We start from the raw sequence: 27333 nt of genomic DNA, 5'->3' as shown, positions 1-27333 counted from the left end.
TCATCAATGGTGATACCATTATATGTCAAGGGGCGATGGTCAGATTCTCTTTTGTTGGAGATGCTCATTGCCTGGCACTTATGGCACGAATGTTACTTCCACTTGTCAGCTCAAGCCTAGGTATTGTCCAGGTCCTGCTGCATTTGGAAATGGACTGCTTGTGATCAAAGCTCCAAATGTAGTTATGCGAGAACAGAATCTACTTAATAATAAATGGAACAATGATACAAGTTGACCATAGCAATAGCATTTTATCTTCCCGCTCCTTCTCCCTCGGAACATTCTTGATGTTGCCTTTAATACTCAATTTCCGCTTGAGAAGATGTATTACTACACCTTCCTGCAGCCCAGTCTGTCAGAACCAATATGCAATATTTCTTAAACACTTTGACTGTTAAATGAAATTTGAATGCAAGTGGAAAAATAGGAGTAAGATTAAGTTTGGGGAATGGAATATAACCAAATCATTGTGCTCACCATCTATGTTCAGCATCATTTTCCACATGGCAGGTCTGACAGACTGATGGAAACCAAACCAGACCTCTCTACCTCCACCCAATGGATGGTCATATCCTTCAGGTGCAGAGAAGAAAGAGCGGCCAACAGGGGTGTACCTGTAACAAAACACAGAACACGAATTAAAACCACATGCCCGGGGCTTTATACACCACTTTTAACTAATGCTACTTATGCATTCAAGAGTGAAATATTTAAGAGGCCTTACATGAGTGAGTGAGGACCCAACTACTTTGGTAAAGGAACTTTTAAGATCACGTGGAATTATGTTGAAGAGAAGCAAGGATTCTCTCGATATTTTGGCCAATATTTTCATTTCAAATACCACCTCAACTTTTTACGATTTACATCAATGACTTAGAAGAGGGGAATGAAGACATGGTCGCTAAATTTGCAGATGACACAAATATAGGTAGGGAAATATGTTGTGAAGAGGAAATGAGGAGGCTGCAGATGGATATAGATAGGTTGAGTGAGTGGGCAAGGATCTGGCAAATGGAGTTTAATGTGGGAAAGTGTGAAGTTGTTCACTTTGGCAGGAAGAACAAAAAAAGCAGATTATTACTTAAATGGAGAACGGATGGATAATTCTGAGGTGCAGAGGGATCTTGGTGTTCTAGTACATGACTCACAAAAGTTAGTATGCAGGTACAACAAGTAATTAAGAAGGCTAATGGAATGCTATCCTTTATTACGAGGGGGATTGGACATAAAAGTAAGGAGGTTATGCATCAGTTGTACAGGGCATTGTTGAGACTGCACCTTGAATAGTGTGTGCAGTTTTGGTCTCCTTATTTAAGGAAGGATGTAAATGTATTGGAGGCGGTTCAGAGGAGGTTTATTAGATTGATATCTGGAATGAGTGGGTTGTCTTATGAGGAAAGGTTGGACAGGCTGGGCTTGTTTCCCCTGGAGTTTAGAGGAGTGAGGGGTGATTTGATTGAAGTATACAAGATCCTGAATGGCCTTGACGAGGTGGACATCGAAAGGATGTTTCCTCTTCTGGGTGAGTCCAGAACCAGGGGGCATGGTTTTAAAATTAAGGGTCACCCTTGTAGGACAGAGATAAGGAGAATTTTTCTCTGAGGGTTGTACGACTTTGGAACACTGCCTCAGAAGGTGGAGGAGGTGGGGGTCACTGAATATTTTTAAGGCAGAGGTAGATAGATTCTTGTTAGCCAAGGGAATCAAAGGTTAATCAGGGGTAGATGGGAATGTGGAAATCGAAACAAGATCATCAGCCATGATCTTATTGAATGGTGGAGCAGTTCAAGGGGCCGAATGGTCTACTTCTGTTCCTATTTCTTATGCTATGTTCTTAAAACAGGATAACTGATCATTGTTGTTCATTCAATCTTGTGGTGTGGAGAATGGCTGCCATGTTAGCTAACATAATAGAAATTGGATTTCAAAACAATTAGTTTCATGTGAAGAATTCTAAGGCAATTCAGAGGGATGAGATTGTGATAAAATGTTTGACTTGGTTAGGTTATCCACTGTTTTCTTTATTGCTGACCACAATACAAAAACAAAAATACAGTCAGTTGTCGCTCATGCCTTTTTGATGGCTGTATAGAATTTACATTATAGATTGGCTAATATTTGTATCTTTGAACAACGTAAACATCTGCATAGTTTTGGAACTTGGAGGATGACAGTACACAACAGGGATCTGTCTCACAGGTAATCTGCCATAGGTCAATGAAGCAAAGTATCTCATCCAATTCCAAAGTTGTAGGTGATGCCTATCCTGAGAGCTGATTTTGACTGGCAGTTATGTCTGGGTTGAAGATGTTGACCAGGCATTTTGAGGATGGTTGCAGCACAGCCAATGACTTTTTGTAGTCTCTGATAGGTAACAATGCAGAGGGGAACATTTCATTGAGAGTTATATTTGGCTGTGTGTTTAGTGAATGAGTCATTCAACAGGGAGACAAAGCTGGAACAGTGGCTCTGTCATGGTGTTTCATCACATAGGAAGTTGGTGACTATTTCAAGAATCAATTTTATATTCAAAGGCAGTGCAGTCAAAACATGGTTGTTGTTTTGACATCAAGAGAACAGTAAATATATTGCTTGTACTGAATACTGTTTATTTACTTTTTTAATGCTGAAAAGTTTGTCTATTGGTTCATAACCTCAGCTTATATTTGATTTACAGCACATATTCAATCTATTCAGTAAAGATGAAGGAACCACACATCGGCACATGATACTTTGCCAGTAAGCTAGAAACAGTGACAATAGCTCTTTGCTCGGTTCCTGGATCTCATTGTATTTAGCTATGTATTGGGCAAAAAGACCCACTCTTGTTCATAAGGGACATGAGGTCTGCTTATTTCTGTAATAGTGTGCAATTTCTCTACTTCCTACACCAGCCATCTTTCTAGTCTGCATTTGCCACTCAGTGCCAAAATAGGGCAGTTTTCCAACCATGATTGAACCTTAAGAGCAAGGACATTTTTAAATGGATAAGTGCAAGTTGTATTTGAACCAAGTACCAGAGGTAGAAATACAGTGCTGTACACTAAACCACTGAACTATTCAATCTCCATTTGGACAGTTTAAATGGAAACTGCTCCATTAATAAAGTTAGGTTAAGTTGGTTGCTCAAGTTCTATACTAACATTTAAAATGTTAGCATACAGGAGATAAATATGTATGTCTCTCAATTACATCATTGAACCAAAACTAGATTTAAAAGCATACTACAGGAATAGTAGGAATACTATTGAAATATTGAATTAAATCTGATTACTAGAGCAAACAGCAATTATTACAGTACATATATTGAGCACTGAAGCCATTTTTGCAAATTAACAATGAAAGCTTGTTATTTTAATTTAATTAGCACACTGTCAGAATGTTTACTTCTGAAATGTTTAATAATAACAAATGAGAAATTCTTTTGTTCGTCAAGGGTTTAAAGTAACTGAATACATGATTCTTGTAATTTGCAGTGTGGAACACCAAACACCTCTCCTTGGATGCTGAAGCCTGAATGATGATCATCAATTTAATAATATGGCTTGCTAACAAGCATTTTGATGATTTAATAAAACTTCAGCTTGCACTATTCTTGAATTTAGACATTACATAAAATCTTCATTCAATAAAAATAATTCCAATCAAAATAAAGCACCACATCACTGTTTCTAGCTTACTGTTACCTACATTGCTAGTTATCACTTTTTACTGCAACCTTTCTTGCTATTTGATGTTTAAATTTACCAATAACAGCAATTTGTAAACCTAGGAGAAAATAAAATTGTTTAGCGAATCAACTTTGAAAAGGAACAAACAAGGTTTCAGGTACTATGTTAGAGCAACTGGACAGGGTTCAAGAGAGCATTTAAGGATCATCTTGGTTCAAATAACAACTTGCAGCAGTAACAGTAAAAAACACTCCATGGTTCTACATTGGAGCTAGATGCAAAAGGATTAACACACAGCTTTACTGCCTTGCATTTTGACAGTTAGAGAATTCTGTTATTACCATGAGAAAGTTAACTTATTTTGTTGGATCATCACTCTTAGAAGGGAAGTATTACATATGAACAAGGAGCAGGAGTAGGCCATTCAGCCCCTCGAACCTGCTCTGCCATTTAATAAGATCATAGCTGATCTGATAGTAACCTGAAATCTGCATACCATCTACTGCCGATAACCTATCATCCCCTTGGATACCAAGAATCTATCCACCTCTGCCTTGTTATGACATAGCAGATGATGTGTGCCAGGTAGATCAAATCCATGAGGGCAACTTGATCACGCTATCACAACAGTTTTGCAATTTGTATTTATTACAAGATGTGTGCACTGAATTCAGAAATAATGAGTCCACCAAGACCTTTAGAGATTTAAAAAAATAAATTAAAGTATTTATTAACAAAAGAAAAAAGATTTCAAGCACATACATAAGGCTACAATTACTTACTAGTATAATAACTCCTAAAATTCCTAATTAGTCTGACCCCCAGTTATAGCTCCATTAAGGCAACAGTCCAAAATAGATTTTAGATTTAAAACAGAACCAGCAAGTTAACACAATATCCACTTGAGAGTGGAATTTCAAATGGCTTTTCCCCAACTTCAGTCTCATTATAAAGCAGACTTATGCACACATGGCTGGAGGCTTCATTGAGGCTATTTCACACACCCCTATTAGGTCTTACATGGCCTTTTGACACATAGCCTTTCATTCTCCTTTATATACGTTTTTCTCTTTTTAATATGTAAATTCTATTGATCCATATGTCTTTGAAACTGTATCTTCCTCACAATATAAAAACTTTCATGATGCCAATATTGTAACTTTTGGGAAAAACAAACACACTCCTTAGCCCTGCTTATCTGGCCAGTTGTAAACAGATTAAGATACCTTTGAAACCCAAATATCCCTTTATTTATCTAAAAATGCAAATTCCCTTCACACCTTATATGCTAAGCCAGCATCTGTGTTTACTCATTAGCATGTCAAGCACTTAGCTTCTCATGATTTTTACCTTGCAATCTACTTGACTTCCAAATGTAATTAAATTGTCCAGACAGACTCAACTATACTTACCCCCATAAACCAATTCACAATAAACCAGAAAAAGGTTATGAAAATTATTATACTTTCATCACAACCTTTGCTTCCACCACCTTTTCAGGAAGGACCCTCTGAGTGAAAAAATTTCCCCTCATCTGTTTTAAATGGGTGACGCCTTATTTTTAAACAGTGACCCCAGGTTCTAGATTCTTCGACAAGAGGAAACATCCTCTCCACATCCACCCTGTCAAGACCCTTCAGGACCTTATAGGTTTCAAACGAGTCACCTCTTACTCTTCTAAACTCCAGCGGATACAAGCCTAGTCTGTCCAACCTTTCCTCATAAGATAAATCACACATTCCAGGTATTAGTCTGGTAAACCTTCTCTGAACGCATTTACATCCTTCTTTAGATAAGGTGACCAATATTGTACACAGTAGTCCAAATGTGATCTCACTAGTGCCCTGTATAATTGAAGTATAACCTCCCTACTTTTAATTACCCTTGCAATAAATTATAACATTTTATTAACTTTCCTAATTACTTGCTGTACTTGCATAACCTTTTGTGATTCACATATTGCTAGGTTATTGTGGACAGTGCCACAAAATCAACAACCTGCTGCAGTTTTTCACATTAGGCTATTGCTCAAATAACCTACTCTTCTTGATAGGAAGGACTCTGCATTTTTACCCGTCATCAATTTGTTTCCCTGCAGAAGCTAATAGATGTGTACAAAAAGCCATCTAACTAAAACTGTATCTACCTACAACAGATCCTACCAAAATGGAAAGAATAGTACAGCCTAGGTTGCAATCTAGCCCAGGCTGAGGGAATTGAGTTTTCTTTGTATTGGTTGTAAAGTTACTAAAATTCTGGCAGGCTTAACCCTGTTTCTTATGGCACAAGTACATGGTTAAAAAAAACTGCCTGTAACACAACACAGGTTGTGAATTTATTTCAAGGACAATTAGGTTAACAAATGTTGGAGGTTTAAGTATTCAAACTGAGCCAGTGGGGAATAAACCTCAGGCTAAAGTACAGCATAAAGGTATTTCTGTGTCAAGTAATATATAAAGCACATATCATCTGTTATGGATGTTACCTTGATAAGTGCAAACATTGACCAAACTAATAATTACCTCCTAATTAAATAGGGAAAAACATGTTGCAATGATGAAGGAACTCATATCATTTTCACAATCCCTTTAACACAATTCCAACTTCATCTTCACTTGGGTTTCCAATTGAGATTCTTCCTTTTCTCCACAGAAAACATTTCACCTGTCTTGGCCAGGAATACGGGAGCAAGGGAAGAGTTCATCCCACATGGTTCATGAGTTTTTGGTAATAACAGCAAAATAAAGCCCCATTTTTACTACTTTAATCAATTTATAAAGGTCCTTGCCAGAAATATATCTGTTACACCAGCTGGGTCCTGAAATTCCAGAGATATTCCTGATCTTCTACAACTTCGATGAGACACTGACAAAACCTAAAAGTTAAGGTTGGAGGTGGGTTTTGGGGGGGGGGGGGGGGGGGGCACAGATGCTGCAATAAATTTACAATATCTCAAGATGAATGAGAATTCTTGTTATTTTAGGAATATCAGCTTGTAGTGCGTTTTTTTTTTCATTTACCGGATGTGGGCATTGCTGGCTAGGCCAACATTGTAATAACAAAGCAAAACAGAGGAAAGTTGTTTGTTATCAACATGAGATACTGATGATAGGGCTCAGCTTTGGACTCATGATTCTCTATATGACAAGTGCCCAAGCACATGTGCACGAAAACATTGCTGTGACTGCTTACAGAGCAACAGTAGCAAAAACTGAGGAGGAAGACAGACAACACTTTCTTACCTTTTCATACGAGGAGTATGTCATGCAGATTTAGAAAGGCAAAGAGGGTGGAAAAAAGTAGAATAACATCCCCAATAATAATTAATGGTTTACGTGACTGCTCTTGGAGGATTAAGAAATTGGAAAAAAATCAAAATTCAAGAGCTTAGTAAGAATTTCGAGTTGATACTCACTTCATGGAAGGGAGGTGTCGGAGAACAACATCGACAGCATGTACAGGATTCGTGCTGAGTGGTTTGTCTAGGTCCAATCCGGGCAGCAGCTCTGGCATGCTACGACCTGTCAGAACTTCATGCAGCAAGTGCCAGCTCACTCTTGAAACAAATTTGATTGACACCCTGAAAATTCGGTCCTTTCCTTCTCCTGGTAACGTCACCTCTAAATCCACCTTCAAAAATAAAAGTTGTAAGCCAATCTTATGACATTCCTTTACTTACACATTTTGCTTAAGAATGGTAGGTTTAGTGTAAAAAGCTAATTATTCACCAATGGAAAATTGATGAAAAATATCAAAGACTGAATGGTATAATTGGTTTTGCGTAACGACCTCTCACCTCTTGAGACCTGACCTCTAATACAGTCCAAACATTGGTAGGAAAGGCACAACAATCTACTTTGGTGGCTGCAAGGGTTTCCATGTGAAAATGGCTTTGAGAAATATTATTCCATTTCAGGTCAACAGCATAAAAACTGCAACAATTATAATAAAATGCAAATTTTCTCTGCCCACAATTTTCTGGTTTGTCAGTGGATTGATTTGGCGGCGGAGCCTGGGCACACTATTACGAATGCAAGATGTAATAAGATGACAATGCTTTTAAATGTTTCTTTCACTTTAAGGTAAAACAGAATGCCCTAGAATGGTGGAGTGGTGAAAATCATGCCAAGCTCTGCCTGGAAACAGGTTCATGTGATTTGGCTGCCATGGGCACAGAGACCTAGGTTGAAATTCATGGAAATCCAAGAGTCAGTTTTCGCATCTTGACACAAAAGGGCAGCTGGTCTTGCTGAATACAGATTCTTAGTCTCAGTCAGACCCAGAGGCCCTGGAGAGAAAGAGTGCAGGTGTATGAAGCAGAGAAGCTATAGCTGCAAGAGCCAGATGCTGGTAAGAGTTGGTTTTCTGTTTGGAAAGACGAAGGACAGAGGCGGGTCTTTTGGAGATTTAAGAGCCAAGGAATATGAAAGTGGATCTTGCAGTTGGAAGTCAATTAGAGTATACTCAGAAGATTGAGTGAAAGGACTTTCAAAAGGGCACTGGAAGACTCACTCTGGCTTGGCAGGGAGAAGGGAGTCTGCCAAAATGCTGGGAGTGACTTGGACTTGAATCTACAAGGCTACGTATCTTCTGAGAGCATGGCATTACGTATAAATGGGTTGTAAAGTATCTTGTTTGTGTTAATCTGGTTAATGGCACAGTACCTATTCTATAGTTTAGTGTATTAGTTGCCTACTGAGTAATGTTCAGTTTATGTTGATTTTAGTAGTTTGTTACAGTAAAAGTTTTAAACTCAAAATCTCATTGTGCGATGATTTTCTCAGTTGCTGGAAAACTCTCACCTCATTTAAAAGGCCATTGGTCTCTATGGGGATGATAACAATGCAAAGGCACATGGGGTGCGCAGAGGACTGTAAGGTGTGACACACATAGCTGCAGTGGTGGGGTGAGGTGGGGTTGATAGAGAAAAAGAAGTGAGTGGTAAGGGGATCCCAACAGTAAAGTTACCCTGGCTGGTGGATGGGGTGGAGGGGTGGCATGGGAAGCATGGAATGGGGATGGGGATGGGGTGGCATGGGAAGGGTGGAATGAGACATGGTGATGGCATAAGAAGAAGGGGTGGGACAAGGGATAGGATGGGGATGGCATGGGAGGAATGGGAGAGAGGCGATAGCATGGGAGGGTGGAATGGTGTGGAAAGGAGGGGATGAGAGTGGGGTGAATGAGATGAGGAATTGTATACCAATTTGATTGCAAATGTTTTGTGGGTCTCTGTTAGTGTTTATTAGGAGTCTTTGTACTGTAGGGAATACCATATTGGTGCAGTAGGGGTGCTCTGCTTTGTTGGGGCCAAAAACACATTGCTGGGACAGAATTGACATAGCTTACCTTGTAACTGGCTGTGCTATACTTGACCTAGGAAAACTTTCCCATTTTGAGCATCAACAACCCTCAGTTTGAAAAGCACAAAATTCACATAAATAAAACAACAGTCAGGGGAAGGGGAAAGGTGCAAAAGAAGAGTACCAAACCTCACATCGAAACAACCAGTGATAAGTCTGTGCTGAACACCAAGGAAAAAAATCAAATGCTTTCAACTGCAGTGAGGACCTATATTACATACGCTACCCAGTGTATAATTTTGCTAGATAACGGATAATAGCATTTTTTAAAAAAAATTAATTTTGTGCAATTTTAACTCTTGCAGTTAGGCTTCCCAGTGCACATTTAGATTCTAAAAAATCTTTGGATGACAAGATGCTGGAAGTGCTAGCTGATAATGATGCAATGTGAAGGGAATGGTATCTAGTACCTGAGTGAACAGGGCAATCATCTGTGTACCTGCTTAATCAATCAGACTGAAGATGGTGAAATGAAGAGCGTGAGAAGGAAGTGTAAATTAGACTGGGTCAATACAATGTATTTCTTTTTCATACTTGATTTGGCAAAGAGAAAGAGGGAAGAAGAAAAAAAGAAAATTTTACTTTTACATTTATAAAACATTCAGTAACAATTAAAACATGAGGGCCTGAGACTCGAGACTTGTGACAGTTAATTTTCATGCCAGTGGGGTTTATTGTAATAATTAACACTGAGTACATTGTTAAAATCCCTGACAGCTAATCCATGCTCAAGTAAATATGCACGGACTGTAAGTGGCTCTAAAACAGTAATAAAATGTCCCAAAGTACTTCGCAGGAGCATTAGAAAACAAATATGACACAGAGTTGCCTAAGAAAACATTAGTTCAACCATGACCATCAAAAGCTGGGTTAGAGAGGTTTTAAGGAGTGTCTGAAAAGAGGAAGGCCAGATAGAAGGTGGAGGGATGTAGGGAGGGCATTCCAGAGCTTAGGACCTAGGTAATTGAAGGCGCAAATGATTAAAATCAGGGATGCTCCAGAGGTCAAAATTAGACAGATATTGTGGAAGTTGTGGGGCTGGAAGAGATTACAGAGAGTGTGGGAAAGGCAGTGTGGAGCAGTGAGGTCAGGGAGGGATCAGAAACAAGAATGAGAATTTTAAAATCATGACGTAGGTCAGTGAGCACAGGAGCGATAGGGGAACAGGACTTGGTGAGAGTTAAGACACGAGCATCAGGGTTTTGGGTAATCTCAAGTTTACGGTTAGAAGAATGTAGGGGATCAAGCACAAATGCATTGGAATAGTCAAGTCTAGTGTTAACAAAGGAATGAATGTAAGGAATGAATGAGGGTTTCAGCAGTAGATGAGCTGAGACAGGGGTGAAGTTGGGCCATGTTAGAGGTGAAAAGAGACAGTCTTAGTGATGGTGTGAATATGAGGTCAGAAGTTCATCTCAGGGTCAATTAAGACACCAATGTTGTGAATGGACTGTTGGCAGAGAGAGTGATGGAGTTAATAGCTAGGGAACAGAATTTGGAATGGGTACTGAAAACAATGGTTTCAGTCTTCCCAATATTTAATTGGAGGAAATTTCTGTTCATCCAGTACTGGGGGATGTCGAATAAGCAGACTGATAATTTAGCAACAGTGGAGGAGTTGAGAAAAGTGTGATGAGGTATCTTAAAAATAATGCTTCACTTTCAGATGATGATCGCTGAGGGCAGCATGTAGGAGAACCAAATAATGGACCAAAGCTTTTCTCCCTCCACATATTTTTTGAAATTTAATTTCAGGATTTACATCCGTTTTATCTATCAATATTTTGATTACTTGAGGTTTACAGAAGTACATTGATACCCATGTTCCAACAAAGCTGTGTGCATACATACCAAACTTAAAAGGTACTACATGCAGGCCTTGTTCAGTGATAAATAACATATGTGCGTGGTCACACATTTTTAAAAAAGGGACCGTGCACTGAAAAAAGACAATTTTAAATGGAACATTGACAAATAAAGTAAAAATTCTGTTTTGATTAAGATTGCACTGAAAGCAATGAGAGTTTAAAAGATAGGCATACTTCTTACACCCGTCAGTGAAGATGGGCAGAGGTAATGTTTTCACCTGTTTGTTAGTTTGTTTGTCCGCAAGCAATATATCTCAAAAACTAACGGATGGATTTCAATGATACTTGGTACACAAGGTAGGCTATTGCCCAAGGAAAAACAGATTAGTTATTGGCAAAGATGCAATCTGGATCCTGGAATGTTTACATTGGGAGATAGGGCGATCTGACTTTTTTCCAGAATGTTGTGGGTTTTTTTTTTTAAAGAAAGCTGTTGATTGTTTTAGAATGTTGTGGATTGCCTCAGCTGGTGTGGTGGAATCTGTCACAGCTGTCAAAATGTAAGCAGAGTGTTCAGAGCAAAGTGTTGCACATGGATTAGCCTGAAGTCTCCTCAGTGAGACAGAAGCTCTTAATAAGATTTATTTTTTCAGCTTTGCAGTTACAGAACATCAACTAGGCAGGGAAAAGTCTAAAGGAAGAGCTGCATAATTGTGATAGTGTTCATTCAGCACAGCGTAGGGAGAAACACACTCTACTGAGTGCCCTCTTCATTTGTTGTTGCTCTATAATATCCTCCTAAGAAGTGGTTTGAAGAGGAGAGAAAGTTGTTAAACAAGGTCTTAAGAATGAGCCTAGCATTTTTCCAGTTTAGGTGGACTCTGAACATCACCAATTCATTGCCCCATACACTTTTCTGCCACTTTTGTTGTGGAGGGTTGCCATTCTGCTACTGGTGGGAGGGCAGATTTGACCTCCATAAAAAGTGTGCAAGTTTTCATATTATAAGGAGCCCTCCTCTCTGGTGAGTGGACAAACAGGCATGGTCCTTGTGATTTCCTTGACTGCTGTCCAGAATGGCTGAGTGTGAGGCATGACCAGAATATCTGTAGCAGAGTGCCATTCTGGGTGCAACTCCCAGAACAACAATCTCGTATGAAGAAGTAGAATTTGCAAGGGTCAAGTATGCACAATGTATAATCTTGAGTTGACAGTTTTAAATATGAGATGAATTGACGATCATGCACCATGAAATCAAATTTGAAGATGCAACTCAATGTAGAATAATTTACTAGAATTAATGACTGAAAAGGGGGCACCATTTGTTTAGCAACCATACTGATATCTTGATAAGTTGAGCATCAAACTAGAGTTCTATAATATATCTTTTGAATGAATAAATTTGGCTACTCGTGAAACAGTGAGACACTGAACAAACCATAAACAAAAATTGATAATCTTGTGGTTGGAGTCTTAAATGCTCATAAAACACTCACAAGGCATCAAAGCCCTTTAGAAACCTGTACTCTCAATGTTTACCTTTATACATGCATTCCTTCTCTGACACAATCAAAACCGCCAGTTAAAATAAGTATATTAATTGACCATGCCTGTTACCTGCTGCATACAAACTGCATTCGACTTAATAAGTCCATTGTATACAGACTGAACAAGCAATGCATTTCTTTAAATAAACTTGAGCAGCTCTTACTCCAGTGGTGCTGACGGGAATGGGATCTGCAGTGTAGAGACTCCTTTTCCCATCATAGACAGGTCTTCTTTCTCCAAATATCTGAACTTTAAAATGCTGAACCATAGAGTCGACCACTTCCCTACAATAATACAGAACAACTAGTGAGAAATGGAAAAATGTACTAGAAGAAAAAAGAATCAAATCTCAACATGCTATTTATTAACAATACAAGGTAGAGTATCACTTTCCAGTTTTTGACCCTTACCTCTCCTCACCTGAAAGGAGCAACTTATACTGTCACTTAAGGTAATGAGTCTCTGGCATTTCACTCCAAATGACTATAGTTCATGACAACATGGATAATGAGTACTAGTGGCACTATTGAAGCCCAGCGTGGTTTTAGAACTAGAAGATCCACAACTGGCATAATCTTCTCAGTCCAGCAGCTGCAAGAGAAATGCCAAGACCACTATATATTGCCTTCACCGATCTCACAAAAGCAATTGACAATGAGAGCTGCTGGGGAAAATTGGATGTCCTCCAAAGTTGCTAATGTGATTTTACCCATCATGTTGTCATGGAAAGAGAAGGTCAGCTACGAAAGGCAACATCTGAATCCTCTGAGGTTGCATACTGGCACCAACACTCTTTGACATGTTCTTCTTTATTGCTGTCATATGCCTTCACTTCACCTACAGAGAACGTCTGTCTACACAACAGTGCTGATGGAAAGCTTATCAGACTTGCCTGCCTGAGATGCGAGACAAAAGTGCACCAAGTCCTCAGAGTTGCTCTATGCCGATAAAACCACCCTAGTATTCCACAAAGAGGAACACCCTTAGCAGCAAATGGACAGGCTCTCTCTTGCCTGTAAGGCATTTAGTTTGATCAGCAACATTAGGAGTGCTAATGTCATGGCCCAGGATATTGCCATACTGCCTTCTATCAGCTTTGACAATGCAATGGAGATTGTTGATAGCTTCACATATGTAGGCTCTGGAATCCCAGCAATCTGTCACTTGATGCTGAGATAAACACATGTATTGCAAAAGCTGCAGCTTTCAAGTCCAAGCTGAGGAAGAGATTGTGGAACAGCAGCAATCTGGACTGAACACCACACTGCGAGTCTACCTCAGCACACTCATCTACAATGGTAAGATGTGGACAACATATGCCAGGCAGGTGAAAAGGCAGAACAGTTCCCACCTTCACTGAAGCACCCTTGGCATTTCTTGGAGGACAAGGTCACCAACTCAGAGGTCCTGGAATGTGCTATATCCACCAGCATACACTCATTGTTAAGCCAATGCGCCTGTGCTGGCTTGGCCATGCTCATTGGATGGATGACAGCCCTATACCCAAGGGCCTTCTGTACGGTGAATTGGCCATGACCTGCTGGCTATCCATTCCTCTGATTATAAGGACACCTACAAGTGACACTGGCAACTATGAGCCAGCTGCCAACCGCTGTGAGCTCTGGAGGCTGGCTGTTTGGAGGGGCACTGGGAGAGATAGCCAGAAATGGAAAGCTCAGCTGGTTGAGCAGAGGTCCCAGAGAAAACAGAGGCCAGCAAATCCTCAACCTTCGCGGTCTACTATTGGCAGAGGTTGGCATGCCTGAGACACCAGGCGATGTTTTAACACAGAATTGACCACCATGGGGCAAACCATTGCCTCACAAGATGGACAGCTTCCAAGGTTGAAGCCTATTGAGAAGGAGCATCTTCTAACTGGGTTCTGCTTTTCTTTCACCTGGCACCCATAGGTGCACTTCCACGAGGTGATAATCACTCCTAATTAATTGCTTACCATTCCAGAGCCCTCAAGACCACCCTAGTTGAAAATAGCTAACTCATCTCTGACCACACATCAAACTTGGGACCTTCCCAGTATGTGGGGCTTATTATTTTGTATTATGTACAGGTGAGTGTGAAAAGAGCATATTGTTTCATGATCTTCTGCAGAGGTTAGTCCATGCAGTGTCTAAAGGATAAGCTTCTTCATGACCACTGCCCTGCTTGGGAACACCACAAGCAGACACAATCTATTACCCAACTGACTAATCTTTCTTTAATAAAATGGGGGTTTGTTCCAACAAAGTTATGTCATCTGACTGTTAATGGATAAAATTCTTTCATTTCATTTATAACTGTCAAAGCAGAAACTTTGAGCCATTCCATCAGCTGAACCTCTACGGGTTACTTTACAACATCACGCCTTCCTCCATCCATCTCATCAGATTCTGTTTCTCATAAATCTGACAGGACTGATTGATACTCAGGGCTAGAAAGCCTGTTTCAACTTTTTGTCAGCCAGCAGAAGGCTGGCAGAATTGCTTAGCATTCTTCAACTCTAATCTTCTGAATGACCCTCAAGATGAAAGGAAACAAAGTATGCTCAGTACTTCTTGTTCCACGGAATGAACAAGCTGTCAAAAGTCAGTCAACTTGCTTCACCCCTCTCTATCTCAATGACCTCCTCCAGCCCTACAGACCACAGATCTCTCCATTGCTCCAAATCTAGTTCCTTATATATCCCTGATTTCACCTCATCAGGACAGGTCACAAGATTACAAACAGTAAAGGGAACAGCAATTTATACTGAGAAGAGAGTGTTGACTGTTGGCAAGTAGACTCTGATTGGTAGAGGTATTGCCATAGAACATGCAGCAGGGAACAATTACGGCCAAACTTTTGTTCAAATTCAAACCAGGCAGGTCGACTCTGATTGGTCAAGGCATTACCATGGGGAACAAACCAGGGAATGGCTGTCCCCCAAGCTTTAGTTTAGTTGAAAAAGGTGCAATTCATGAACATACTCCTTCTGTCTGCAAAGGGTAGGACTGTGTGTTTGCGAATATATGTGGCTTCCAGCATGTGTAACGAACCACACTGCAAGCCTGACTGATAATCTTAAATTGGTTTTCAGTGTAATTCTTAGCACAATCGGGATTGTTTAGCAAGCATTGTCCAATCCTGGAATCACATCTAAGGCTGGACACTATGGGCGGAATCATCCCAGATTTGCACCAAGTGCAGGTAAAATGATGTTTTACCCGACGGCCTCATTGGCGGGCTTTCATGCTACATCATCCTAAACCTGCAACATTCCCGGGAAACATGCCGTTTCCATGGCAGGCGGGCTCTCATTCGCCTGCTACGCCATCACCTTGCTGCTTCATCATGCCAGGCACCACATTTTAAGTGCAGTCGCGCTCAGTACTTCCAGCCCAGGACTGCAGCAAAGAAGGCCCGAAAGGCAAGAAGAATGAAGTCCTTGAGCCCCTTCTGGATGCTGTGGAGGCCTGCTGCGATGTCCTCTACCCCCTCTCTGGCTGCAGGAGGGACAGTTACATTACCACTCCAACTTGGTAGGCAACGGCAGTGGTGATCAGTGCCAATGCTGCAGAGAAGAAGTTGGCCATTCAATGCAGATCTCAACTGTGCAGCCAGGGTATGGCAACCATCTCATCATTCTAAACTCTCACACTCAAGCCCATCACACATTCACTGGCATCTCTCTCACTGCTAGTTCAAGGGACATCACCACCCATTCTCTCTCACACAGCCTCATGTCCATCTGGCCTCATCTCCTCTGGAGACTGCCTCCTCAACCCTCACCATCTTGAGGCCACTTGGCACAGATCAACATGTGCCCCCACACATATCCTGGGATACTCTCCTTCCCCGATACAGCTCTCATCCTGCAGCTTCTTCCTTTGCCAGAGGCAAATTCTCCCTCTTCCCCAAGCAAGGCCTTGCCCTGCAGTCAGTGAAAAGCCACCCATATATGGCTGATCTGGCAGATATAGACCTACCTGTGAGCCCCCCTGAAAGTGATGTGGTGCTGTGAAGCCTGCCAATGACGACTGTGAGTGCTAACCGAAGCAAGGTAGGCAAACAAACCTTGAAATCCCAAGCGAAGTGCAGCCCGCCAAATGCACGCCTTGTATACGCTGTTGTGAAACACATTGGTATGTTTTCCTGCTAATGTGGGCGGACAATCCAGCAAAGGAAGGTGGAGGGTGTCGTGAGTCTACTGGGCTGACACTATAATGATATGATGTATTACAATGAAGTTCCCGACGTCCGATGGTGGGAAACGTGGCCTACCATTGGCAGGTGGAGCAGACAATCGCAAACTGGTTTCACAACGTCATGAAACCAATTTTTGGCCTTCTCACCATATTGTCCGCTGACGCCACCAAACATGGAAAATCCTGGCCTATGTTTTGAGTTTTGCAAGCATTGGCTGGTTGGGTCAGTCCGTTTCGAACAATCGAAGGTTTGACATATCCACCAGTTGTTGAGGCATACGGCCGACATATCTGGCATCACACCGGCACTAAAATTCACATACCATGTTACTCATTTGTGCAATAGGCAGAATATTTTTTCAGCTTGATGGCAGCATCCTGTTAGTGGAGAATACCACTCGTTGCTGCTACATATTAAGAGTGTGAAACGGCTAGCTTCGCATGTTGCTTATATCTTTGAGACACCTTACCCTTCCAGGATAATCTGAGGTAGACTGGGCACTTTTCAGGACTGAAATAGCTTGGCAATTAACTGTTTCCTAATGCATTCTTCCTGGCAACACCTCTACTAATCAGAGTCCACTTGCTAACCAATCAACACTCTCTTCTCGTGCAGTATAAATTGCTGTTCCCTTTTACTGTTGGCAATCTTGCGATCTGTCCTGATGAGTACAAGACGAAAAGCTTAGGCAACTTCTCTTTTTTTGTCTGCAATACTCAAGTTCTGTATACCAAATGACTAGTTGTATCCCTGATTTTCCTTTGTTCCTCTACTAGTGAATATGCCTGCAACTGCTTAGACTCTAAATTCTGGAATTTCCGAAAACTCTTCACCTCTCTCCTCCTTTATTCCTGCTGTTCTGCTACATTGCCATGAGGCCTAATCTCTTGATAATACCACTTGCTATATGGGCACTCTTGTGGTCCCTCATGGGGTTAGACTTTTTACAACCTCAGAATGTCCACAATATTACAAGCCCCAGCAAGGTATAAGGCAGCTATCCAAGGTTCTGACTCCATCAATGCCAATTCAATGTAACAAGGCATTAGTCCCTCATTTGCTTATATTCTTTATAGTAATGCCATTGTCTGTACAGACACAGAAGTTTACAACAAAGAGGGAGGCCATTTGGACAATCATGTTTGTGCTCAATTTTTGATAGAGTATTCCAAAACGAATCCCATGACCTTGGTCTATTCCCATAGCCATGCTTATTTCATCTTCCCTTAGAAGATGCAGTGATCTATGCCTCAGACATTCTTTGTGGCAGAGGGATCCAAGATCCAATAAATTGCTATGCAAAGAACTACCTTCTTACTTTACCGGTGTTGTCACCAACTATTTTTAAATTGATAATTGTTATCAACTCCTCAACCATTACCAATTCTCCCACCAGAGAAAGTAGTCATCTTTCCCGAATCATTCTATCAAAACCCTTCATTTAAATCTCTTAGTCTTCTCTGCTGCAATGGAAGAATCCCAATATCTTGATAAGTAAGCAGTACCTGCTAACAGAATGGTTGTGAAAAGAGTGCAATGTGAATTGTGCAAGTCAGAAATTTGGAGAGAGTGGGACTTTGGTATAAAGGGGGAAGATGGTGCTGCTTTTTGCCTGATGGCTGCAGGGTGGCATAGACTAGGACCTGAATAATGAAAGGTACGTGACTTTTAGGAAGGATAGGAAATTGGGAAAAAGTAGAGGAGCGGTTCTATTAATTATAGGCAACATTAGCACAATAGAGAGGGATGACTTAAGTTCCGGAAACCAAGATATAGAATGGGTTAGGTAGAGATGAGGAATGAGAAAGGAAAGAAGTCACTTATGGGAGTGGTGCACAGGCCCCTAACAGTAATCACACAGTAGAACGGGGTATCAAAGAAGAAATAGTGGGAGCTTGTCAGAAAGGTGCTGTGGTTATCATAGGGGATTTTAATCGACCTATAGACTGGAACAACAGATGGGCAAAGGTAGTGTAAGTGACAAATTCATTGAATGTTTTTGGGATAATTTCTTAGATCAGCACATTCTGGAGCCCACCAGGAAGCAGGCTATACTAAAGCTGGTAATGTGCAATGAGATGGGATTAATTAATGACCTCAGAGTGAAGGCATCCCTAGGTAGTAGTGATCATAACATGATTGAATTTTACATTCAGTTTGAGGGAGAGAAGCATAGGCCTAAGGCTAGTATTTTAAACTTAAATAAGGGCAATGATGAGGACATGAAAGCAGAGCTAGCGAAAGTGAATTGGCAATTTAGGTTGAGGGATAGGTCAACAGAGATGCAGTGATGAATATTTAAAGGGATAGTTCAGAATACACCGAAAAGATACATTCCAGCAAGAGAAAAATTCCAAGGGGAGGACCCACCATCTGTGACTAACTAAAAAAGTTAAAGACAGCATTAAAACTAAAGGAAAAACATATAATTGTGCAAAGGTGGGTGGCAGGTCAGAAGATTGGACAGAATATAAAAAACAGCTAGGAATGAACAAAAGATTAATAAGGAGGGGAAAATTAGAGTACGAAAGAAAGCTAGCTAGAAATATAAAGATAGATATTAAGAGTTTCTATAGCTATTTAAAAAGGAAAAGAGTTAACAAAGTGAGCTTTGGTCATATAGAAAATGAGTCTGTGGAGTTAATAATGGACAATAAAGAGATGGCAGAAGAATTGAACAGGTATTTTGCATCAAACAGTCTTCGCTATAGAGGATACAAGTAACATCCCAGAAATGGCTGTAAGTCAGGAATTGGAAGGGATGGAGGAACTCAGGAAAATTACAATCACCAGGGAAGTGGTACTTGTTAATCCGTAGTTCCAACAGTTTGCTAAGTCCCTGGGTCCTGATGGATTTCATTCTAGGTTCTCAAAAGAAGTGGCTAGTGATATAGTTGATGTGTCGGTTTTAATTTTCCAAAATTCACTAGATTCGGGGAAGGTTCCATTAGTTTGAAAAATAGCTAACACAACTCTATTCAAAAAAGGAAGACCACAGAAAGCAGGCAACTATAGGCCAATCAGCTTAACATCTGTCACAGGGGAAATGTTAGAAGCTGTTATTTAAGACGTTATGACAAGGCATTTGGATAACTCAAGGTTATTAGGCAGTCTCAATATAGTTTTGTGAAAGGGAAATCATATTTAATCAATTTTTTTGGAGCTCTTTGAAGAATTAACATGTGGATAAAGGGGATCCGGTGGATGTACTGTACTTAGATTTTCTGAAGGTATTTGATAAGGTGCCTCATCAAAGGTTTTGTGGAAAATAAAAGCTCATGGTGTAGGGGGTAACATATTGCATGGATAGAAGATTGGCTAGCTAACAGGAAACAGAGAGCAGGCATGAATGGGTCATTTTCATGGAAGGATGTGATGAGTGGTGTGCCACAGGGATCTGTGCTGGGGCCTCAACTCTTAATAATTGATATAAATGATTTGGATGAAGGGGCCGATGGTATGGTTGCTAAATTTGCTGATGACACAAAAAATAGGTAGAAAAGTAAATTGTGAAGAGGACATGAGGAGGTTACAAAAGGATATAGATAGGTTAGATGAGTGGGCAAAGATCTGACAAATGGAGTATAATGTGGGCAAATGTGAGGCTGTCCATTTTGGCAGGACAAATAAAAAAAAGCATATCATCTAAATGGTGAGAGATTGCAGAGCTCTGAGATGCAGAAGAATCTGGGTATCCTACTGCATGAATTGCAAAAGGTTAGTATGCAAATATAGCAGGTAATTAGGAAAGCTAATAGAATGTTATCATTTATTGTGAGGGGAATTGAATACAAAAGTAGGGAGGTTATGCTTCAGTTATACAGGGCATTGGTGAGACCACATCTGGAGTACTGTGCAGTATTGTTCTCCTTATTTAAGGATAGATGTAAATGCATGGGAAGCAGTTTAGAGAAGGTTAACTAGATTAATACCTGGAATGGGCAGGTTGTCTTATGAGCAAGGGCAGGACAGGCTAGATTTGTACGCTGGAGTTAAGAGTAAGAGGCGACTTGATTGAAACATAAGATTGAGGGGACTTGACAGGATGGATGTGGGAAGGATGTTTCCACTTGTGGGAGAATCTAGAACTAGGGGTACTGTTTAAAAATAAGTGGTTGTCCATTTAAGGCAGAGATAATTTTTTTTTCTCTCAGAGGGTTGATACACTTTGAAATTCTCTTCCTCAGAAGATGGTTGAGGCACAGTCTTTGAATATCTTTAAGGCAGAAATAGATAAATTCTTGATAAACAAGGAGGTGAAAGGTTATCAGGAGTAGGCAGGAATGTGTAATTGAGGTTAAAATTAGATCAGCCATGATCTTATTGAATGGTGAGGCAGGCTCAAGGGATCGAGTGGCTTACTTCTGCTCCTAATTGGTATGTTTGTCTGTCCAATGCTTGTATTGGCTCATGTAAGCTCGAGGCAAAATGCAATTAAAAGTTTTGTTCAATGTTTAGAGTGTAGAAAAAGAAAATAACTTGCAAAGTAAAAGTAGATTCAAATAATGCAAATAATATAGACCGTATGCGGGCGAGCTTGTGGACAGTGAGATTGTCCCATGGGAACACATCCACATTCAATGTCTGCTTTTCAAATCTCCCCAGCTCAGAATTTTGCCCTTGGTGGGCGTGCAGGCCTTACCGGCTCAGCAGTGGGCAGACAGCCGACCCCTGCCACCAAAACTGGGCCCGCCGCCATTTTGAGTGGGCAGGCCAATTAAGGCCCGCCCAGCGGCCTGCCCGACAGGAAGCGCTATGTGCTTCCTGGGTGGTGGTGGTGGTGGTGGTGGTGGGGATGGGGAGGAGAATCCCCAGCTGTCAAAGTTGCACGAAAGAGTGCACTGCTCCCTGAGACAAAGTGCTGTCTCGAGGAATTACTGACACTGTACAAAAGTTAAAAAATAAAGAAATAAAAATATTAACATGTCCCCCTCATGTGACAATGTCACATGAGATGGGACACGTTAATAAATATCACATCACATTTATTAAAGTTTTTAAAAAAGGAACATGAAACCTCATCCCGCCAGTAGATGAGGTTTCATGTATTATCAGAAGCCCGCTGGGGCTCCTAACCAGCCTGCCAGCCTTAAGGTTGGACGGGCTGGGTCTTTAACAATCTTAATTAGCCTGTCAATGGCCTTAATTGGCCATTGACAGGTTGGCGGGCGGACAGCTGACTTTGCTGTCCGCCCGCCTTTCTGAAAATTTAAAGGGGTTCCTCCCGACGTCATCCCGCGTCATTTTCCCGTCAGCGAGCGGGCCCCGCCCCCAAATCACAGACAGGAAAATCCTGGCCATTGAGTTAAAGTGCAAGTTGGAGACGCTGTGACGCAAAGGGCAGCGGAGCAGTATGTGGGTTGTTTGCTCTATACTTTGGTGATACCTCACAGATGCAGGTTCAGAACGTGATTGATATGACCAAGCAAACTATGCAAACTAAGGGAACCTGATGAGATAGTGAATAAGGAGCTGTTGAAAATGATTCTATCCAACAGGTACAATGCATTTGCTACCCGTGAGGATAAGGATAAAGACAGGCTGAGGGACAACCAAAACTTGAACCATAGCACCTTAGAGCTGGTGGTTGCCCGAAGAGGGAAGAAGGAGGAGAGGGAAGCATAATGCAGTAGTTGTAGGAGATTCAATAATTAGGGGAACAGAAAGCATTCTTTGTGGACAGGATCAAGAAGCCTAACATGATATATTGTCTTTACGATGCCAGGGTGAGGGCATCTCGAATTAGCTTGAAAAGATATTGGACAGCGAGGTGGAGGATTTGATTGTTGTGATCCATATTGTGAACAACACAGGGAAGAGTTTGCAAAAGGTCCTATTTGGAGAGAACCAACAACTCAACTAAATTAAAAAAAACAATACCTCAAGGGATATAGTGTTCCCTCTAAGCTACCTGGTTATGCCCAAAAGTTTCCACAAAAGCCATGCCACTTTAAGTTACCATGTGCACACAGCAGCACAAAAAATTTTAAAAGCTTTATGCATTTAAAGGAATTGACCATGCACTAGAAGAAAAATTAGTGGTTACATTGATTATAATCTCAGGATCATTAACTGAGCCACATGCAAACTGGCACAGGGATAAACAGATTAAGGCAGTGATATGTGGCTAAAGGAGTGGTATGGGAAAGAGGGGCTCCATTTCATGGAACATTGGTAGAAGTACTAGGGCAGGAAGGAACAGTGCCTTTGGGATGGGCTCCACTTGAAGAGGGCTAGGACCAGGGTCAAAGTGGAAAGGATAAATAGGGCAGTGCCAGTCAAAAGAACTTTAAAAGTACTTTAAAGTAAGTAAGCAGTAGAAGCTTGGGTTGGGGGGGGGGGGGGGGGGTGGTGGTGGTGGTATGGAGCAGTGTGCAGGGTAGATCACAGCTCAAGGGCTCAGGTGGAAAAGGTAATTCTAAAATGAAAAGGGGAGAAAATCGAGTAACAGCCAAAAATGGTGCTTTAGGCACTACTGGTAAAAGGAAACCAAAGATATAAAGTCATTTAAACCAGGGAGAGAAATAAGAAATGTGTGAGTAAAACATTAAGCGCAGATGCACAGGTTATGATGCACAGATCAAATATGAGTTCTTTATAGAAACAAGCAGAGCATAAGGAACAAATTGAATGAATTGCAGGCGCAAATTCAACTCAGAGGGCAGGCTATGAAAGTCATTACTAAGACATGTTTGCAAGACAATCAGCGCTGAGAATTAAATATCTATTACTTCAGAGCTGCTTCCAGCAGAGGTAATTGGTCCAGAAGGGAAGCAGTAGCCTGAGTGATTGAGTATGAAATAACTTCAATGACAAGAATGGAGACAAGAGTGGATACAATGAGAGTAAGTAGCCAATAGACACTTTAATGGTAGAATTAAGGAATAAAAAATAATTTAAGTCTGGGAGTTGTGAACAGGCCCACCAAAGCAGCTATGAAGTGGTAGATTATATAGAGTCAACAAAGGGGGCATGCTGTATTTGAGTTAACAACTAGTAATGAGACAGATTTAATTAACAGCCTAACAACATATGAACATTTATCTGATAGCAATCATAATATGATTGAATTCAATGTAGTGTTTGAAAGTAGGGAATGGAAAAGAGCTAAGATTCTAGATTTCAGAAAGTTGACTTCAGTGGGATGGTGACTCCACTGCAAAATGGGCAAATCCATTAATTGGTAAAACGATATAAACTAAGTAGGAGGTGCTCACAAAGAATTTAATGCAATAAAGAACCAGTTAATATCCATAAGGGACAAGCTTTGCTTGCTCAAAAAGAAATGGGCAACCGGGGGTAAGAGACAACATAAATCTAAAAGTAAACAAAAAATGCAAAGAACAGCAAAGAATGACAAAATTAGCTAGTAGGAGCATGAAAAGAAACTTGCAAGGGATATAAAAATCAATACAAAAAGGTGATTATGAGCAATGCGGGCTCCCTGAAATAAAGACAGAAAATGTTGGTAAAACTCAACAGTTCTGACAACGTCTGTGGAGAGAATGGGCTCCTTAAAAATTGATAAAGTATTTACAGTTGAGGATTCGATCAACATGCTGGTCATCCTAAGGAAACTAATACTGAATCAGGGTCAGGCACTCACCAAAGTGAACATCAGCAAAATAACAGAAATGAAAGAAAATAATGGCACTAGGAGTGGCAAATCCCCAGAACCAGATGGTTTCCATCCCAGATTTAAGGGAAGTAGGTGAGACATTAAAGCTGGCCTAACTATAATCTAAAGTTTTCTTGATTTGGGAATCATTCCTTAAGGTTGGAAAATTGCACATCTCACTTCACTGTTTGAAGAAGGTGAGAAAGGGAAACCAGGGAATGGCAGACCAGTTAGATGAACATCTTCTGTCAGGAAATTACTGGAGTACATAATTAAGGATTGAGTGGCTGAACACCTTGAACATTCTCAGCTGCCTAGGAATAGCCAGCATGGATTTGTAAAGAGTAGGTCATGTTTAATGAACTTGATTGAAGTTTTTGAAGAGGTGACTAAAGTAGTAGACAGGGGAATGTCTACGGATGTTATTTATAAAGCAAAAAGCATTTGATCAAGTTCCTTATAAGGGACTGATAGCTAAAGTTGAAGCTCATTGAATTGAAGGCAAATAATTGAACTGGTTAGGAAATTGGCTGATGAGTATGAGACTAGTGATGTCCTGCAAGGACCCGTGTTAGGGCCTCAACTATTCACTTTATTCATTAAAGACATAGAAATTAGGATAGGAAGTCACATTTTCAAATTTACCAATGGCACAAAGAAAGGTAGCAATGCAAGCAATGTAGATGGAAGCATAACATCAAAGAAAAGTGATAGATTAAGTACATGGGTAAAAGTGCAGCAAATGGATTTCTATGTAAGTAATTGTGAGGTCACCAATCTAGAAAGCCAATCTTCGGAACTAGAAAGAACTGGGAGTCATATAAATGGTGAAAAGCTAGAAACAATGGAGTTCCAAAGAGACTTGGGGTCCAGGTACATGAATCATTAAAATGTTAAGAAAAGATCCAGAAAATAATTAAAATGGCCAATGAAATTCTGGCCTTTTAATGGAGAAGTAGAATTCAAGGGAGTAGAGGTCATGTTTCAGTCATACAAAGCTCTAGTTCAATCACACCTGAAGTACTGAGAGCAGTTCTGGGCACAACAACTAAGAAAGGATATATTGGCCTTAGAGGGAACACAGTGTGGATTTACCAGAATGATATCTGGACTCCAAGGTTAAATTATAAGGACTGATTACATAAACCAGGGTTGTATTCTCTCGAATTTAGGTGGTTATGGGGTGATTTGAATGAAGTTTGAAGATATTAAGGGAAACAGATCAGGTAAAGATAAATATTCTGCAGGCTGGGAATCTATGACGTAGAGGCATAGTCTTAAAATTAGAGCCAAACCTTTCTGCAGTGAAATTAGGGAGCAGTTGCACACACAAAGGGTGACAGACATTTGGAATTCTCGACCACAAACGGAAATTGTTATTAGATCGATAGTTTTAAATTTAAAACTAAGATTGAAAGATGTTCGTTAATCAAAGGCATTACGGGATCTGGGGCAAAGGTGGGTATATAGTTAGGTCGCAGATCAACCGTAATCTCATTGAATAGTGGAACAGGCTCAAGGAACTAAATGGCATGACTCTTCAACCAATCAGAAGAATCCTCACTCAGGCACAAAGTCTAAACCAGGAAGTATAAATTAGAATATTTAATTCATTGTAAACTTATGGACAGAAAGCATATGAGAGGCAAAGAAAGATGGGATTAAGAGAGGTGAGAGGCAAAAAGAAACTTAAAACAAAATTGTATAAAATCTCCAACAATAATTTAATTCTGAAAGAATGCATTTCCACACTTTAAAAAATTAAGTTTTCAGTGCCAGTGAGGTAGTTTGGCAATAAGGTTTCTCATGCTGTTAAACATTCACTTACACTTGAATGTACCAGCCCCAACCTTTTGGCATATTTAGTGGGTTACTAGGGAGCAAGTACAGCAACATCACACCCTTCCACAGATTAGGAATTGCGTAGCTTGTGGAGGAGCAGGGTAAATTGGGCAGCGACTACTCGATTTCCGCACTCTGATGAATACCACCCAGAAACCCTGATACACTCTGATGTATTAGAGCATGAGCAATTCCTCTGAAGGCAGGAATCCCCTGCTCCAGAAACACAATTTTCCGACAATGAGTGCAAATATGCTCTCTCTGTATAAATTGATGGTCCATGATTACTCATGTATCACAGTCCATGAATTTCATATGCTGCCATACATCTAACTAATAAGTATGAACTCCCATTAGAATCAGAAATCCATCAGAAATCAAATTTCACTAACTTGCTTTACACAGGTGCTACATTAGATTACTGCACAAAGCTGGGTGGGAAGGTGAGCTGGGAGGAGGATGCAGAGATGCTTCAGTGTGATTTGGACAAGTTGAGTGAGTGGGCAAATGCATGGCAGATGCAGTATATTGTGGATAAACGTGAGGTTATTCACTTTTGTAGCAAAAGCAGGAAAGTAGATTATTATCTGAATGGATATAAATTGAGAGAGGGGAATGTGCAACGAGACCTGGGTGTCCTTGTACACCAGTCCCTGAAGGTAAGCATGCAGGTACAGCAGGCGGTAAAGGTGGCAAATAGTATGTTGGCCTTCACAGGGTGAGGATTCGAGTACAGGAGCAGGGATGTCTTGCTGCAGTTGTATGGGGCTTTGGTGAGACCACACCTGGAATAGTGTGTGCAGTTTTGGTCTCCTTATCTGAGGAAGGATAAGGAGGGAGTGCAGCGAAGGTTTACCAGACTGATTCCTGGGATGGCAGGACTGACATATAAAGAGAGATTGAGTCGGTTAGGATTATATTTGTTCAAAGTTCAAAAGAATGAGGGGGGGTCTCACAGAAACCTATAAAATTCGAACAGGACTAGACAGGGTAGATGCAGGAAGGATGTTCCCGATGGTCGGGGAGTCCAGAACCAGGGGTCACAGTCTGAGGATACAGGGTAGACCATTTAGGACTGAGATGAGGAGAAATTTATTCACCCAGAGAGTGGTGAGCCTGTGGAATTCGCTACCACAGAGAGTAGTTGAGGCCAAAACATTGTATGTTTTCAAGAAGGAGTTAGATATAGCTCTTGGGGCGAAAGGGGTCAAAAGATATGGGGGAGAAAGCGGGGGCAGGCTACTGAGTTGGATGATCAGCCATGATCATAATGAATGGTGGAGCAGGCTCGAAGAGTCGAA

At 40.8% G+C, this 27333-nt stretch overlaps 1 protein-coding gene across 4 annotated transcripts in view; it reads right to left on the bottom strand.

Moving 5' to 3' along the window:
* The window catches only part of LOC121291918 (protein argonaute-3), a 162247-nt gene that overhangs the window by 70748 nt on the left and 64166 nt on the right, over nucleotides 1-27333 (bottom strand). For all 4 annotated transcript variants that reach the window (XM_041213584.1, XM_041213585.1, XM_041213586.1 and 1 more), the window contains 3 exons: nucleotides 12554-12674; nucleotides 7087-7301; nucleotides 478-614 (listed from right to left, as the gene is read on the bottom strand). In XM_041213584.1, coding sequence (XP_041069518.1) covers nucleotides 478-614; nucleotides 7087-7301; nucleotides 12554-12674 — 473 coding nt within the window. The remainder of the gene's footprint in view (nucleotides 1-477; nucleotides 615-7086; nucleotides 7302-12553; nucleotides 12675-27333) is intronic.

Source organism: Carcharodon carcharias, chromosome 19 (assembly GCF_017639515.1).
Source record: "Carcharodon carcharias isolate sCarCar2 chromosome 19, sCarCar2.pri, whole genome shotgun sequence".
NCBI classification, from domain to species: Eukaryota; Metazoa; Chordata; class Chondrichthyes; order Lamniformes; family Lamnidae; genus Carcharodon; species Carcharodon carcharias.
The sequence above is the reverse complement of the archived record's forward strand: the minus strand, read 5'-3'. Positions and strand labels throughout refer to the sequence as shown.